General features: G+C 39.4%; 2 protein-coding genes across 3 annotated transcripts in view; both read right to left on the bottom strand.

Moving 5' to 3' along the window:
- The window catches only part of LOC116476429 (isocitrate dehydrogenase [NAD] subunit gamma, mitochondrial), a 161,589-nt gene extending 147,735 nt beyond the window's left edge, over nt 1-13,854 (bottom strand). The window contains 3 exon segments of the mRNA XM_058446840.1: nt 13,000-13,067; nt 13,069-13,546; nt 13,548-13,854. Coding sequence (XP_058302823.1) covers nt 13,000-13,067; nt 13,069-13,546; nt 13,548-13,786 — 785 coding nt within the window. The 5' untranslated portion in view covers nt 13,787-13,854.
- The window catches only part of NELL1 (neural EGFL like 1), a 934,274-nt gene that overhangs the window by 296,770 nt on the left and 619,124 nt on the right, over nt 1-18,380 (bottom strand). The gene's annotated exons all lie outside the window — the stretch shown is intronic.

An 18,380-nucleotide genomic window follows, 5' to 3' on the forward strand; every position in this document is an offset into this window, starting at 1 on the left:
CAGAGGCTTTTCTTACCTTGGAGAAAACAGTTCATTTAATCATGAGGTTTTTCAACATCTTTTTCTGAAGCTTATCATAAAGTGACACTGTACACCTTCAACAGAAATTACATGTTTTATAAATTTAAAATATCAAAACTAGATGAAGTACCATAGGTGTGCTCCAGTACCAGCCTTAAGTAATTAAATAGAATTTCATTTGAAATGCCTTGTCAATGACCATATCACCCTGAATGTAGCCTATCTTGTCTTAAATTCCTTTGCATTTCTTTCCATAATACTATCGATATGTCCAGAAACCCTGGCTTCTTCCTTTGCTATTATAGATTTATTCGCAATAACTTCGAACTCTCCTTTGATCCCTTTTCCCACAGAATGCTGCAGATAGGAGGCAATGTAAATGCCTACATAGAAATAAATCCCAAGTATAATTAAAATAATTATTTTTTTTAAATTAACAACAACATCTAAAGAATGAAAAAAAAATTCTAGACCAACTTGAATAACTTTAAGGAATATATTAAATAAATATCTTTGTATAATATTTGATTTATGGGTTCAGTTATTAGGCATAGCTATATTAAGTATATCATTTCATGGACTATATTATATATTAGTATAGAAATATTATCTTTACTATAAAAACATTAAATAATTTTATTCAATTTCTTTCTGTGAATCTTGATCTAAAAAGGATTTCCCCAACCCAGAGCCACTTTTCAAGTTCTCTCAAATTTTCCAAATTCATCAGCATTCCATCTGTCTAAATTGTTTGAGATAAAGCACTTTTTGAATCTGTATTTGATGCCTTTTCCAGCAAAGTCACATGAATCCAACTGCATAGTATCAGCGCTTCTTCTTTCCACATTTGTCTAATAGGTCTGTATCTGTGATCTCTACAATGTAACCAAACACTGAACTGTGTTATTAAGTGTTTTGTATGGTTATCAGTATTTACATTTGTATTTTTTCAAGATTTACTGAAGTATAATTGATAATTTTAAATTCCATATATTTAAAGTATACAACTTGATGATTAGAGATATATATGTTTATATAAAATGCAGAATTATCATCACAATCAAGCTAATTAAATAATGACATTCAATATTTGCAATTGTGAGACTATGCTCCCAGGAATAATAACTAATTATTTGTTGAGGGGGGTTTTTTGGCCTATTTTTAAAATTTATTCTCCAGATAATTTCAATTAAAATCATAAGCCAGCATAGTTAATGCCGTTTTTTCTCCCCAAAATAGTTTCTTGTGTTCAAAATAACAGAACTGGGAGGATACCTGGTATTATGAGAACATTTATAAGGATTTGAATTTAAGGCATTTCCTTTTTTTGAGGGATAAAAAGGAAAAAAGTAGTAACGTTGTATTTAGACATATACAATATTTTCTTTCTCTTTTGTGGCAACATTTATTCATTTACATCTATTGTGTATACACTAAATTTGGCATTAACTGTAGCAAACCAGATGCTTAAACTGATCAGAGCCCGTATGAGAGTGTTCATCAGTAGACTGTTTTTACTCAGGCTGAGTTGGTTTTTAAGTATTTGCAAATTTGGTAACAAGACATTCCAATTTTTTTAACTGCCTTTGTGAAGTTGAGCCATTTTTTTCCACTTCAAATATGTCTCTTTTCTCTTTTCCTTGCATTTCCTGGAGCAATCACAAATGTAGAATATGTAGCTTCCCATATCAGTGTAAGCAAATTCATTTTGATGTGAAGAACAATTTACCACACTGAGTTCCAATGTTATGCAAGTTGTCAGGGAAACTCCAAGGACCAAGTGCCTCCCTTCAAAAAATGTCTAGCTCTTTAATCAGCTTTCTGCAGATATTATGCATATTCCCAACTAAGCCTTTAGTGATGTCACCTTTTCGCAACTGCTGTAATGACCCAGAACTGGCTTCGTTTCTTAAAAATCCTCTTCTTACTTGCAAAATTCTTTGTGTCTACTCCATATCATTATTTTAGTAATTCTTTTGTTTCAATAGCACATCATTCCTGTTTTAAGTGTTCTTTCTTTTTGTCTGTCATTACTCTAAGGAAATAAGTTGACTATTTGATTTACCATTCTCGAAATGTCATCTGTCTTCAATACTTGATGCTTGGTTCTGGTACCAAATGATCTCATTTGTCTGGATAGTCTCCCTTTTTCGTTCACAAATATCTAGTTAATCTGACATTTTGAGAGACAGCTTTAGTAGTATGGTTAGACTCCGGTGCCCTGGGCTTGGTTTTAATCCTGGTTTCCTACTTACTATCTGTAATTGACCTTGAGCAAGTCAGTGAGCTGGTCTGTGCTTCAGGTTCTTTATCAACATAATGGGTGAATGTGAGAATTAAATTTATTAATATTTGTAAACCAATTAAAACCATACCTGACATACGGTAAGTATTTTTAAAAGTCAGAAATGGCATTCCCTACAGGTCACATCAGGAGACAGCTGTGGAATAACAGAACAAGAACTTCATCTGAAATCAGAAGATGTTGATTCCCATTCTGTCTCAGCTATGTAGTAGTTGTGAGATTGAAGCAACTGACTTTGCCTTCTTGGGCTTTAGCTTTTGCAGAACTGAGCTCTCTTTACATTTCTTAAATTCTGTGAGTCTATAGTATTTTTTTCAAAAGGAGATATTGATCTGTCGCTGAAACCTAGTCCACTTTCACATAAATGTGTGAAAATTCACAATGTACAAACACTCATGACCATTTAAATACTTGGGTTCTAGAGCCAAACCCCTTGACTTTTCAAGGTGGCCTCAACTCCTGTTAGTTGTGTGACCTCAGGTAAATTTCTTAACACCTTTGTTCCTCAGTTTTTCTCAACCATAAAATCAGGATTACAATAATAATGATCAGATTAGGTCGATACGAAAATAAATAAATACAAAGCATGTAGAACAACATATGACATCATAAACTCAATAATGCATAACTATAATCACTATTATCTTCAATCCAATTTGCCATGTAATTAATTACCAGATTGTATCAACCATATATAAGGCACTGTGCTGGGTAATACAAGGTCCAGAATGTTGATTGAATATGTTTCCTACTCTCAAAGTACATATGATTTATTAAGGCTAAACTCAAGTAGATGTCCAATTAATACAAGACAAAATGTGAAATAAAGAAGTTCAAATTTGAGACTAGTTCAACAACTTTTTAAATAGTCCTTGAGATGGTATAAGCACAAAATAAACTAGAGGAATGAAGGGAACCAACAAAGGGTACACTATCGGGACAGAAGGGGCAGCTAGTGAAGCTAAAGAAGATGTAAGAGGGAAACAGTCAAGACTGATAACAGTTGCCATTGATTAAGCAATGCCCATGTGACTGACACTGTATTAACAGTGTTTTTTGCCATTTTTATATACTTTATTATTTTTTAATTATACTTTAAGTGCTGGGATACAGGTGCAGAACATGCCAGTTTGTTACATAAGTATACACATGGAATGGTGGATTGCTGCACTCATCAACTCGTCATCTACATTAGTTATTTCTCCTATTGCTATCCCTCCCCTAGTCCCCCACTCTCCAAGAGGTCTCAATGTATGATGTTGCCCTCCCTGTTTCCATGTGTTTTCATTGTTCAACTTCCAATTATGAGTGAGAACATGTGGTGTTTGGTTTTCTGGTCTTGTGTTAGTTTGCTGGGAATGATGGTTTCCAGCATTATGCATGTCCCAGCAAAGGACATGAACCCATCCTTTTTTATAACTGCATAGCATTCCATGGTGTATATGTGCCACATTTTCTTTACCCAGTCTATCACTGATGCACAATTGTGTTGGTTCCAAGTCTTTGCTATTGTGAACAGTGCTGCAGTAAACATACATGTGCATGTGTCTTTATAGTAGAATGATTTATAAACCTTTAAGTATATACCCAGTAATGGCATTGCTGGGTCAAATGGTATTTCTGGTTCTAGATCCTTGAGGAATTGCCACACTGTCTTCCACAATGGTTGAACTAATTTACACTCGCAACAGCAGTATAAAAGCATTCCTATTTCTCCACATCCTCTCCAGCATCTCTTGTTTGCTGACTTTTTAATGATCGTCACTGTAACTGGCATGAGATAGTATCTCATTGTGGTCTTGATTTGCATTTCTCTAATGACCAGTGATGATGAGTTTTTTTTCATATGTTTGTTGGCTGCATAAATGTCTTCTTTTGAGAAGTGTCTATTGATATCCTTCATCCACTTTTTGATGGGGTTTTTTGTTGTTTGTTTTTTTTCTTGTAAATGTATTTAAGTTCCTTGTAGATTCTGGATATTAGCCCTTTGTCAGATGGATAGATTGCAAAAATTTTCTCCCATTCTGTAGGCTGCTTGTTCACCATGATGATAGTTTCTTATGCTGTGCAGAAGCTCTTTAGTTTATTTAGATCCCATTTGTCTATTTGGGCTTTTGCTGCCATTGCTTTTGGTGTTTGAGTCATGAAGTCTTTGCCCATGCCTATGTCCTGAATGGTATTGCCTAGGTTTTCTTCTAGGATTTTTATGGTTTTAGGTCTTATATTTAAGCCTTTAATCCATCTTGAGTTAATTTTTGTATAAGGTGTAAGGAAGGGGTCCAGTTGCAGTTTTCTGCATGTGGCTAGCCAGTTTTCCCAGTAGCATTTATTAAATAGGGAATCCTTTCCCCATGGCTTATGTCAGGTTTGTCAAAGATCAGATGGTTGTAGATGTGTGGCATTATTTCTGAGGCTTCTGTTCTGTTCCATTGGTCTATATGTCTGTTTTGGTATCAGTACTGTGCTGTTTTGGTTACTGTAGGCTTTCAGTATAGTTTCAAGCCAGTTAGCATGATGCCTCCAGCTTTGTTCTTTTTGCTTAGGATTTTCTTGTCTATGTGGGCTCCTTTTTGGTTCCATATAAAATTTAAAGTAGTTTTTTCTAATTCTGTGAAGAAAGTCAATGGTAGCTTGATGGGGAGAGCATTGAATCTATAAATTACTTTGGGCAGTATGGCCATTTTCACAATATTGATTCTTCCTATCCATGAGCATGGAATATTTTGCATTTGTTTTGTCCTCTCTTGTTTCTTTGAGCAGTGGTTGGTAGCTCTCCTTGAAGAAGTTCTTCACATCCCTCATAAGTTGTATTCCTAGGTATTTTATTCTCTTGGTAGCAATTGTGAGTAGGAGTTGACTCATGATTTTGCTCTGTCTATTATTGGTGTATAGTAATGCTTATGATTTTTGCACATTGATTTTGTATCCTGAGACTTTGCTGAAGCTGCTTATCAGGTTAAGGAGATTTTGGGCTGAGAGGATGGGGTTTTCTAAATATACAATCATGTCATCTGCAAACAGGACAATTTGACTTCCTCTCTTCCTATTTGAATATGCTTTATTTCTTTCTCTTGCCTCGTTGCCCTGGCCAGAACTTCCAATACTGTGTTGAATAGGAATGTTGAGAGAGGACATCCTTGTCTTGTGCTAGTTTTCAAAGGGAATGCTTCCAGCTTTTACCCATTCAGTGTGATATTGGCTGTGGGTTTGTCATAAATAGCTCTTATTATTTTGAGACACGCTCCATCAATACCTAGTTTATTGAGAGTTTTTAGCATGAAGAGTTGTTGAATTTTGTCAAAGGCCTTTTCTGCATCTATTGAGATAATCATGTGGTTTTTGCCATTGGTTCTGTTTATCTGACGGATTACGTTTTTTGATTTGTGTATGTTGAACTAGGCTTGCATCCCAGGGATGAAGCTGACTTGATCGTGGTGGATAAACTTTTTGATGTGCTGCTGGATTTGGTTTGCCAGTATTTTATGGAGGATTTTTGCATTGATGTTCATCAGGGATATTGGCATGAAATTTTCTTTTTTTGTTGTTGTTGTATCTCTGCCAGGTTTTGGTATCAGGATGATGCTGGCCCCATAAAATGAGTTAGGGAGGAGTTCCTATTTTTCTATTGTTTGGAAAAGTTTCAGAAGGAATGGTACTAGCTACTCTTTGTCCCTCTGGTAGAATTGGGCTGTGAATCTATCTGGTCCTGGGCTTTTTATGGCTGGTAGTCTATTAATTACTGCCTCAATTTCAGAACTTGTTATTGGTCTATTCTGCTTTCTTCTGTGGGCATTTAGTGCTATAATTTTCCCTCTAAACACCGCTTTAGCTGTGTCTCAGAGATTCTGGTACATTGTGTCTTTGTTCTCATTGGTTTCAAAAAACTTATTTATTTCTGCCTTAATTTCATTATATCATTAATGATGATATCCTGTCTTCCACTTGATCGATTCAGTTATTGATACTTGTGTATGTTTCACAAAGTTCTCCTGCTATATTCTTCAGCTCCATCAGGTCATTTATGTTGTTCTCTAAACTGGTTATTCTAGTTAGCAATTCCTCTAGCCATTTTTCAAGGTTCTTAGCTTCCTTGCATTGGGTTAGAACATGCTCCTTTAGCTCAGAGGAGTTCGCTATTACCCACCTTCTGAAGAATACTTCTGTCAATTCATCAAACTCATTCTCTGTCCAGTTTCGTTCCCTTACTGGAGAGGAGCTGTGATGCTTTGGGGGAGAAGAGACATTCTCGTTTTTGGAATTTTCAGCCTTTTTGCACTGGTTTTTCCTCATCTTCATGGATTTATCTACCTTTGGTCTTTGATGTTGGTGATCTTTGGATGGGGTTTCTGTGTGGATGTCCTTTTGGTTGATGTTGATGCTATTCCTTTCTGGTTGTTAGTTTTCCTTGTAACAGTCAGGCCCCTCTGCTGCAGGTCTGCTGGATTTTGCTGGAGGTCCACTCCAGACCCTCTTTCCCTGGATATCACCAGCAGAGGCTGCAGAATAGCAAAGATTGCTGCCTGTTCCTTCCTCTGGAAGCTTTGTCCCAGAGGGGCACCTGCCATATGCCAGCCAGAGCTTTCCTGTATGAGGTGTCTCTCAACCACTCCTCCCAGTCAGGAGGCACAGGGGTCAGGGACCCACTTGAGAAGGCAGTCTGTCCCTTAGCAGAGGTCGAGAACTGTGCTGGGAGAACCACTGCTCTCTTCACAGCCAGCAGGAAGGAATATTTATTTATTTATTTATTTATTTATTTATTTATTTATTTATTTATTTTGAGATAGCATCTCGCTCTGTCGCCCTGGCTGGTGTGCAGTGGTGCAATCTCGGCTCACTGCAAGCTCCACCTCCTGGATTCACGCCATTCTCCTGCCTAAGCCTCCCGAGTAGCTGGGACTACAGGTGCCGGCCACCACGCCGGGCTAATTTTTTGTATTTTTAGTACAGACAGGGTTTCACCATGTTAGCCAGGATGGTCTCGATCTCCTGACCTCGTGATCCACCCATCTCAGCCTCCCAAAGTGTTGGGATTACAGGCGTCAGCCACCGCGCCCAGCCAGGAATATTTAAATCTGCTTAAGCTGCACCCACAGATGCCCCTTCCCCCAGGTGCTCTGTCCGAGGGAGATGGGAATTTTATCTATAAGCCCCTGACTGGGGCGGCTTCCTTTCTTTTAGAGATGCTATTCCCAGAGAGGAGGAATCTAGAGAGGCAGTCTGGCTAAGTGGCTTTTCGGAGCTGTGGTTGGCTCCACCCTGTTTGAACTTCCTGGAAGCTTTGTTTATACTGTGAGGGGAAAACTGCCTACTCAAGCCTCAGTAATGGCGGACGCCCCTCCTTCCACCAAACTTAAGCCTACCAGGTTGACTTCAGACTGCTGTGCTGGCTGTGAGAATTTCAAGCCAGTGGATCTTAGCTTGTTGGGCTCCTTGGGGGTGGAATCCAATGAGCTAGACCACCTGGCTCCCTGGCTTCAGCCCCTTTTCCAGGGGAGTGAATGGTTCTGTCTTGTTGGCATTCCAGGTGCCACTGGAGTATGAAAAAAAACTGCTTCAGTTATCTCGCTGTCTGCCCAAACTGCCGCCCAGTTTTGTGGTTGAAACCCAGGGCCCTGGTAGTATAGGCACCCAAGGGAATCTCCTGGTCTGCAAGTTGTGAAGACCATGCGAAAAGCATACTATCTGGGCCACAATGCACTGTTCCTCACGGCACAGTCCCTCATGGCTTCCCTTGGCTAGGGGAGGGAGTTCCCTGACCCCTTGCACTTCCCAGGTGAGGCAACACCCCACCCTGCTTTGGCTCACCCTCCGTGGGCTGCACCCACTGTCTAACCGGTCCCAATGAGGTGAGTCAGGTACCTTAGTTGGAAATGCAGAAATCACCCACCATCTGCATTGATCTTGCTGGGAACCACACATTGGAGCTGTTTTTATTGGGCCATCTTGCCCAGGAGTTTTAAATACATTTTCATGGTAGTAGAGCACATTTCCAAAAATGGTCACATAATAGTGCTCCTCACCCATGTCCCCTTTGTAATGTGACCTTGTCATTCTCTCTTCAAGAGTCAGAATTTATTCCCCCTATTCTTAAATCTGGTCTACCCTATTATTGTCTAATTTGATCAATGGAATAAGTAGAAAGGGTATTAAGCAACTTTCATGGCTGAGCCTTAAGAGGTCTACAGCCTTGGTCTTTGCTTCTTAGAACAGTCCTTCTTAGAACCCAGGTGCCGTGCTGTGAGGAGATTAAAATACCACATACGACAACCAGGTGGAGAAAAATGGAGGCCCCCTAACTGACAATCATTAGTAGCAACTGCCAGCCATGTGAATGAGGTGATTCTGGAGCTCTTAGCCATCCTACTGCTGATAAGAAGAACCCCCCCACCCCCCGGCTAATCTACATAATCATGACAAATAATCGCTGGTCATTTTAACTCACTAAGGTTTGGGTAGTTTGTTTTACAGCAATAGACAACCAAAACAATCTTACTTAATTTTGACAACAATCCCATGAAGGTACACATTTACCTTTATTGCACAGATAAACAACTAGAGATCGGAGAGGTTAAGCAACTTATCGAATGTCACACTGCTCCTGTGTGGCAGGGTTGGGATGAATGTCAGTCAGCTATGAAATCTGAATGACTGAGTAATTTGTAAGACCAGTAACCAAAACAAATCTGTAAAGAGAAGGAGTAATTTAGAGAAAAATCAGACAACTTGTTGATGCTACTTTTTATAACACCAGAATTGTAAACAAAGCAGGGTAAACTGATAAAGGCTAAGATGAAATTTATCTAACAAATGCAGTACAGACATTTTCTCAGGAAACAGAGGCAGCCTGCCAACCAACTGTTTTACTGACTTGAGGGCTTTAGTCTTCTTTAGAGAGGAGTAATTTTGTAAGATAGGTTCATAGACTGAAGTCAGACAAGAGCATTTTGCAATAGATTAGCTCTTCCAGTTCTCCACTCCTAAGCCATTCGGAGTAAGCCCTTCCTTCCTTTCCTTCCTTCTCTTCCTTCCTTCCTCTTTCCTTCCCTTTTTTCCTTCTCCCTTCCTTATTTCCTTCTTTCCTTTCTTTCTTCCTTCCTTCCCTTTCTTTACTTCCTTCCCTTCTTTCTTTCCTTCCTTCCTTCTTTCCTTCCCTTATTTCTTTCCTTCCTTCCTTCTTTTCTTTTCTTTAGAGTGAGAATGAACATAAGAGCCTGTCCCTATCCTAAGTTCTGATGCTATAGTGATGAATGACTGTCACTCCTATTGCCAAGGGATGCATTGTACAGTAAGGTTAATGAGGGATGGTGGGGATAAGGCATGTAATGACAATCAGAGAAATAAATACTAGATAGTGTATATAGAGAGCTATGGTGGGGGACACTGAGAGTTACCCCCTCAATCTCAGCAAAAAATGGGAAGAGGGGTAAAAAGATAAGACTCCCCAAAAAAGGTGATGATTAAGTTGAGTCCTGAAGCATGAGGAGAAATTCATCTAATGAAGAGGAAAGGAACCAAGACTGTACAAAGGCCTGATCTAGAGAGAATAGATGGTCCTTTAACAATAAACTCTGTCGTACTCTTATTGGAATGCCACATTGCGTTGATATTGGAATGAGGGTGGGGGGACAGACATGGTGAACCTGAGGAAGGGAAGATGAGGCCAGAACATTAGATGGTTTTCATGCTATGCTCCATTGCCTTTCTTTTACAGACAAAATGAAGCCTTTGAATAAAGGTTTTAAGTAAGAAAGGGACATGATCTCTTTGCCTTTCAGAAAGATCATGCTGGATGCATTGTGAAAATAGATTGAACAGGGCTAAACTACAGGCAAGACATCAGTTAGGAAGATATACTTGCAGTAAGGGAACTTGGGAAGTTACCAATGATAAGAAAAGCTAATGAGGAAGAAGGTGTTGGTGAAAAAAACGAGGGGTTGCCAGATTCAAGAAATAAAAAGGAGCTAGAATAAGGAGACTTGATGAATCAGCAGATATGATTTGCTCTTCTATTTGAAAGTTGGCCACAAACCAAAAATCTATAATGAATTAATAAAATTCACTCAGTTCTATTCAGAATTATCTTTTAGAATGGTATATTCTGTGTAATAATGAATATAATAATTTCTAAAATACACTAAGCACTTACAGGCACAACAATATAGGTTTTATGTGAATTTTCTCAATCTTTCCAACAACCCTGTAAGGCAGGTACAGTTATCACACTTTACAGATAAAAAAGTGTAGCAATATCAACAATAACATTCATATTTTGGTTGATTCAACAAACATGTATTCCACGTATTATGTACCAGCCACTATGTTACAGACTACAAAGGACAAGGAAAGAAAACACATGGGGCTTACCCTAGAGATGTTCGTATCTAAGTGAGAACATCTAACAGTGGAAATAAAAAATTTTACTATGGTGCACTAGGTGTCACTGCAGCAGTCTGGTCCAAGAATTGTAATGGGATTCTGAAAATGACCATCTTCAGCAGACAGAGAAATTTTAACTGAGTGTATCATAAACCCCCATTGCTAAATAGAAGCCAACAACTGGGCCACTGTCTGTTGTTAAGCTGATTGTGCCATAAATAAATCCTTGTCATCATAAAAAAGAGTGGTATGAGTGGATAATATGGGTTAAAGTAATATCAGTTAGCGTGGCATTAGAGGTGCAGGGGGCCATCTGGCTAAAATCCGCCCCTTGCTCCACTTGAAAAAAACATGCCTTTGGTGCAGGTCTAGATCAGCCCAGAGGTGGGCACCATTTGGGCTAGTAATCCGCCCCTTGCTCCACTTGAAAAAAACATGCCTTTGGTGCAGGTCTAGATCAGCCCAGAGGTGGGCACCATTTGGGCTAGTGGCGGCCCTGGACAGTGACATGTCTAATGGCCAATAAAGTGACTATCAGGGTCATTTTATACATAGACTCTTCCCTGTTTGCCTTATTCTTCAAGAAAGACTTCTAGATAGGGTTGCAGGTAGTCACTTTCTTTCAGACCAAATCCTCTCAAACTAGCTTTCAGTTGTCCAAATCCTGGCCCCGACTTTATGCCCAATTAGGGAAGGTTAGACCAAAGTAATATGATTAAGGCAGAGCCTGTTGGAAACTGTAAGAAACTTTCTATGGTCTAAGTGTCTTTAACTTGGGACCTATTAACCAGGCACAGATCCAAAGGTAATAGGCAAGACACACATTTCCACAATGTAGAATTCGTTATTTTTCTCTGTCTCATTTCTATCTACAGGCCTTTCCTACTGATAAAAGTACTGTAAGTTTTTACAATCATTGTGTTTTTAATTTCCTAATTAAGTAACAATTTCCAAGCACCAATAAAGTTATTTTAGTTTGTTTGTCTCCCAACTATAACTTTAAAAAACACTATAAATAAAATAGGATAAAATGACAGTAAACATTTAGCTCAGTGCTTTTTGTTTTCTTTTGTTTTGTTTTATATACACATTCTTTCTTTGAAAGAAAGATTGAAAGTAAACCGTAAAAGACTGTGAAACACTCCGCAAAGAGTTTACAATCGATAGTTCTCTGTTTCGCAAAACGTTGTGGGCCTACTGCCTGTTAACTGGGGTTTTGACCTCTACACTCTTGAGCCCAGCTGGAAGAATTCAAGAATCCCCTTTCCAGAAAAGCTGCAGTGCCCAAAAATGTTCATGTGTGAAAAAGAACACTGGAGAAAATTCCTAACATAAAGGTCATAAATAAGACCATAGGAAAGATGGGCTATCTAGGAAGGAGTGGAAGCATTCTATGCCAGCTCTGCTGTATGTTGTCCTATTTATTAGAAAAGTTACAATGTATATTTTTAAGGCAAAGTTTATTGCACTAATTAACTATTAACGACCTCTAGAGAGAAGCCAGGCTTCTCTGCAGGCTGGTTTGCTGAATTTTAATGGCCAAGATAAAATCAGTGTGCCAAGTTCTGGGAAAGCCCCAGGACTCCACAAACAGCTCTGATTTATTCAGTATATAATATGATAGAGAAGGGAGAATTGTGGATTAAAATAGATAAGAATGTCCTCAATTCATTTAGGTTTGGCTAATTTAAACAAGCAATTTTTATGGCATTTCAATTTAATGGGAAAAAAATCAGTTTTGGTTCATGCAGGCCCCCCACCCTGCCCTGCTTGTGAATTAAAGCATAAGCTGGTTTATTCTGGAGTCTGCAGTAGCTAAGCTGGCTAGGGTTTTCAAAGCAGAGAGAGTGGAGGTAACAAGTAGGACAGGACGGACTTTGAGGGATAGCTTAGCCTCCAAGGCACAGAACCATTAATTGACATTTCGAATGTGGTCTATGATGTTTTGAATGATGCCCAATGTGGTATCCTGGCCTCCAAGGTCTGTGGTGTGGATACTTTTGTTGTCCAAAGATGCCAAGACTGCAGTATGAATGTGGGTGGCATAGGAGTGGAGTTTGAGGTAATCCAGCATGATGCAAATTGCCAGCAGGATGGCAGTAGGGTTTACCAGATTTGTATTGACTAAATTGTCAGATTGCCTTGAAGCTGTCTCAAACACTGCATACATATAGACATAGTTGGCTCCAGGCACAAGGCCTGCCCCACCAATCAAACCTGTGCAGACACTGTTGATAATATTGCCATAAAGACTGAGCATTACCATGACATCAAAATGTTGGGGCTGGGATACTCACTGCATTGTGGCATTCTCCACAATCATGTCTTCTAAGGTGAGCTGAGGATAGCGGGATGCCACCTCCCCCACAGCACTGGAGGAAGAGACCATCTCCCAGTTTCACGATGTTGACCTTGTGCACAGCCATCACTTTTTTGCATCCCGTCTTCTGGGCCAGCTGGAAGGCATATTCAGCAATGCGCAAAGACTTGGCCTTAGTCATGATCTTTAGGCTCTCTGTCACTCCTTTCACACTCTCATGCTCCAGATTGCTATACTCACCCTCTGTGTTTTTCCAAACAACTAGGATGTCTACGTCCTTGTGCCAGGTCTCCACATTTGGCAAATTTTTTAAATGAATGATGTTGGCACAGAGATCTAGGGTGGTGTGCAACATGTTGTTGAAAGATTTGTATGATGGTGGCAGGGTGTTGTCAGTTTTAATACTACTCTTCAAAGCCACACGGTTTCAACGAACTGCCATGATGGCATTGTGAATTTCTTCTTCATGTGAGGCAGAGGTGGAGGTCACTGACACTCCCTCAAAGTCCACAGGCACACACACGTCTGAACATAATCTTGACAGGCAGCATAATTTCAGTCCCAGTGCCATCTCCAGGAATCATAGTCACTGTGTGCTGCCCACCACACTTTGCTGATGGAGGAATTGTGTGAGAAAAAGAGAAGCTTCTCAGGCGGATCTCACAGCCAAGTAAAATATCCCAGGAGTAGTCAAGAATGGTAGGTTGGAAAATTGCCTTCACAGAGCCACTGGCTACTGTCAGCATCTTCAATACCACAATCATGAAGTTGAGATCTATTCAATTGTGTGAAAAGCTGTGCTCTTTCTCTTGCTTTGAACTAGCTTCCTTGGGTGGAATTCTGGACCCATGATTCTTGCTTGGGTCACAATTCTCTCTGCTTCCTTATGTTCTAGTTCATAGACATTCTACTTTGTGAGAGAGATAGCTAGACAGATGATGTAATGTGTTATATAGTAGAAAATACAATTATTTTGGATCTAGAAAATAATTCACTAGACAAATTCAGGGTGTGAAACTCTGTATCATAAGCTTTTAAAAACACAGACTTTATTTTTAGAGCAGTTTTAGGGTCACAGAAAAATTGAGTGGAGGGTATAAACATATCCTGTTTTCTCTTGATCCAAAATAAGCACAACCTCTTCTACTACCAAAATCCCACACGAGAGTGTACAATTTGTTCTCTCTTATTTTTTAATTTTTTTAAAAATATTCATTTTTAATTTTTGTGGGTACAATAGTGTGTGTATGTATTTATAGATTGCTATGAGACATTTCGATACAGGCATGCAATGCATAATAATCACATCAGGGTAAATGGGATATCCATCATCTCAAACATTTATCTTTTATATATAATCCAACTATACTCATTTAGTTATTTAAAAATGTACACAAATTATTATTGACTATAGTCACTCTGCTGTGCTAGTGAATACTAGGTCTTATTCTTTCTATTTTTTGTACCCATTAACCATCCCCACCTCCCCCACACTCCCCCACTATACTTCCCAGCTTCTTCAACCATCCTCTACTTTCTATCTCCATGAGTCCAATTATTTCAATTGTTAGCTCCCACAAATAAGTAAGAACATACACAATTTGTCTTTCTGTGCCTGGCTTATTTCACTTAACGTAACGACCTCCAGCTTTATTCATGTTGTTGCAAATGACAGGATCTCATTCTTTTTTATGGCTGAATAGTACTCCACTGTGTATAAGTACCTCATTTTCTTTGTCTATTCATTTCTTTATGTACACTTACATTGCTTCAGTATCTTGGCTATTGTGACTAGTGCTGCAACAAACATGAGAGTACACATATATTTTCTGTGCACTGATTTCTTTTCTTTCAGGTATATACCCAGCAGTGGGATTGCTAGATCCTATGGCTCTATTTTTAGTTTTTTGAGGAACTTCCAAACTGTTCCCCATAGTGCTCATACTAATTTACATTCCCACCAACAGTGTTGGGGGTTCCCTTTTCTCCACACCCTTGCTGGCATCTTATTGCTGATCTTTTGCATATAAGCCTTTTTTTTTTTTTTTTTGAGACAGAGTCTCACCGTGTTGCCCCTGCTGGAGCGCAGTGGTGTGATCTCAGCTCACTACAACCTCCACCTCTCAAGCTCAAGCGATTCCTGTGCCTCAGCCTAAACGCTGTTTCTATTAAAAACACAAAAATTAGCCAGGTGTGGTGGTATATAAGTCATTTTAACTGGCCTGAGATTATATCTTATTGTAGTTTTGATTTGCATTTCTCTGATGATCAATGATGTTGAACACCTTTTCATATGCTTGTTTGCCATGTGTATGCCTTCCTTTGAGAAATGTCTATTCAGATCTTTTGCTCATTTTTAATTAGATTGTTAGATTTTTTTTTCCTATAGAGTTGTTTGAGCTCCTTATATATTCTGGTTATTAATCCCTTGTCAGATGGATAGCTGGCAAAATATTTTCTCACATCTGTAGGTTGTCTTTCACTTTGCGGACTATTTCCTTTGCTGTGAAGAAGCTTTTAAACTTAATGTGATCCCATTTGCCCACTTTTGCTTTTGTTGTCTATGCTTGTAAGTTATTACACAAGAAGAATTTTTGCCCAGGCAAATGTCCAGGAGACTTCCTCCACTGTTTTCGTGTAGTAGTTTCATAGTTTGAGGTCTTAAAGTCTAATCCATTTTTATTTATTTTTGTATATGATGAGAGATAGGCATCTCCTAGATGTAGCACCTTAATGGTCTTAGATAAGATCCGGAAGAATTATCTGGATTACCATGCAGAGACTCTTCTTCTCTTTCCTTACTTTCTCCCAAACAAATGGAGTCTCTCTCTCTGTCTGGATCTGGGGTTGGAGTGACACAAGTACCCCTGTGGCTACCACCACTGGAACCGTGCTGGGTCAGTCCTTAAGCCATCAAAGCACTGGGTCTTGTCCAAGGTCTGCTGTAACCACTAGTTGGCTACCCCCTAAGTTCACTCAAGGCCCTGGGTCTACAATTTGTGGATAGTGAAGCCAGCCAGGCTTGCGTCATTCTCTTCAGGGAAGCAAGTTCCTCCAGGCCCTGGTTGGGTACAGAGGTGCCATCCAGGAGCCAGGGACTGGAGTCAAAAACCTTACAAGTCTACCTGGTATTCTATTGTATTGCAGCTGAACTGGCACTCAAATCATAAGACACAGTCCCTCCCACCCTTCTCTCCCATTTCCACAGGCAGAGGAGCCTCACCTCATAGGCACTATCACCACAAGCCTCTTTAGTCAGCAGGTGATGGATCTTTCCAAGACTGGATCCTTACCTTCATGGCAGCAGGTTCCCTTCTGGCTCAGGGGGTGTCTAGAAATGATGTTCAGGATCTGGGGCATGGCAGGGGGGCCTTATGACTCTGAATGTGACTGGTGCCTATCCTACTGTGACTGAGCTGGTATCCAAGATGGAAGACAAAGTCCTCCCCACTCTTCCCTCTCCTCAAACAGAAGAAAGGGGTCTCCTTGGGAACTGTGAGCTGTGCAGCCTGGGGTTGGAGGAGGGGTCGTGCAAGCACTCCGTTAGCTGGCCTGGCTGGTGTCTCAATAGGTTGCATGTTCTCCAGGTCCACTGGCTCTGAGTTCAGTTCAGGACTAGGACACACCTAGGAGTTGTAATCCTCGTGGCCTAGACTGTTTAGAGCCTAGGCTTTGGAACCTTAAATAATGTTTATTATTAACTTAAATTGTTATTTATTAAACTTAAAATTGTTACTTAATTGGAACTTAAATTGTTATTTAAGTTTATTAAGCTTAAATAAACATTATTTAAGGCCCCATAGCATTTTAACCCACTTCGCTGAGGCTTACAGTAACTCAAGTTCTGACTGCTGGGATGGGATGGGTGATTCTCCTCTGGCTAGGGCTGGTTTAAATACTCCTTCCATGGGCTGCTGTTACTAAAGTTAGTCCAGTTTTGTTTTCTGCTGTGGCAAGGCAGAATTGAGTTCAATGCAATATCTCAGAATCACTGTGCTCTCCCCCTCCCACAAATGCACAGATTCTCTCTTCATGTCACATGGCTCCTGCTGAGTGATGGGGGAAAAGGTGGCATCAGTGATTCAACACTGTCTTTCCTACCCTCTTCAATACCTCTTTCAGTGGTATGAAGTTAAAATCAGGTACTGTGAATGCTCACCTGATTTTTGGTTCTTATGAAAGTGTATTTTTGCACAGATAATTGTTAAATTGTTGACCATGTAGGTGAAACGATTGGTACAGCCTTCTATTTGGCCACCTTGCTCTGCAGTTCTCCATTTATTATAACCAATGAACCAACATTGATGCATCGGTATCAACCAAAGTCCATAGTTTACATTAGGTTTCACTCTTGGTATTATACATTGTACAGGTTTGGACCAATGTATAATGATAGGTATCCACCACTGAGGTATCATTACGGAGTAGTTTCACTGCCTTAAAAATCCTCTATTTGAGTACCTTTTATCTCTCCCTTCCCTCAACCTCTGGAATCCCCTGAAGATTTTACTGTCTTCATAGTTTTGCCTTTTTTATCACGTCATATAATTGAAATCACATGTGACATTTGCAGATCGGCTTCTGTCACCTAGTATTGTGAATTTACGTTTCCTCCATTTCTTTTCATGGCTTGATAGTTTATTTCTTTTTGGCATAGAACAATATTCCATTGTCTAGAAGTGACAAAGTTTATCCTTTCAACTCCTGGAAGACATTTTTATTGCTTCCAAGTTTGGGTGGTTATGAATAAAGCTGCTCTAAACAATCTGTTTGCAGGTTTTGGTGAGGACAGAGTTTACAACTCATTTGGATAAATACCAAGAAGCACAGTTGCTGTATCCCATCGTAAGAACATGCTTAGCTTTGTGAGAAACTGCTTTTTTCCGAAGTGACCACAGAGTTCCTGGTGCTTCATAACCTTGTGAGGATTTGGTGCTGTCAGTGTGTCAGATTTTGGCCATTCCAATAGGTGTGTAGTGTATGTCATTGTTGTTTTAGTTTGTAGTTCCCCAATAACATAAAATGTTGAGCATCTTCTCATATGTTTATTAGCTACCTAGTGAGGTGTCTGTTAGGTCTTTGCCCATTTTTTAATCAGGTTGCTCCTTTGCTTATTGTTCAGTTTAAAGAGTTCTTTGTATATTTTGGACAACAGTCCTTTATCAGATGTGTCTTTTGCAACTATTTCCTCCCACTCTATGACTTGCCTTCTCACTTTCTTGACAGTGTCTTTTCTAGAACAAACGTTTATAATTTTAATGAATTTCATATTATTATTTCTTTCATGACCTGTTCCCTTGATTGTATCTAAAAAATAATTGCCATACTATAGGTCACCTAGAATTTCTCCTGTTATCT

The sequence above is a fragment of the Hylobates moloch genome, unplaced genomic scaffold (genome assembly GCF_009828535.3).
Source record: "Hylobates moloch isolate HMO894 unplaced genomic scaffold, HMol_V3 SCAFFOLD_11, whole genome shotgun sequence".
In the NCBI taxonomy this organism is placed as follows: Eukaryota; Metazoa; Chordata; class Mammalia; order Primates; family Hylobatidae; genus Hylobates; species Hylobates moloch.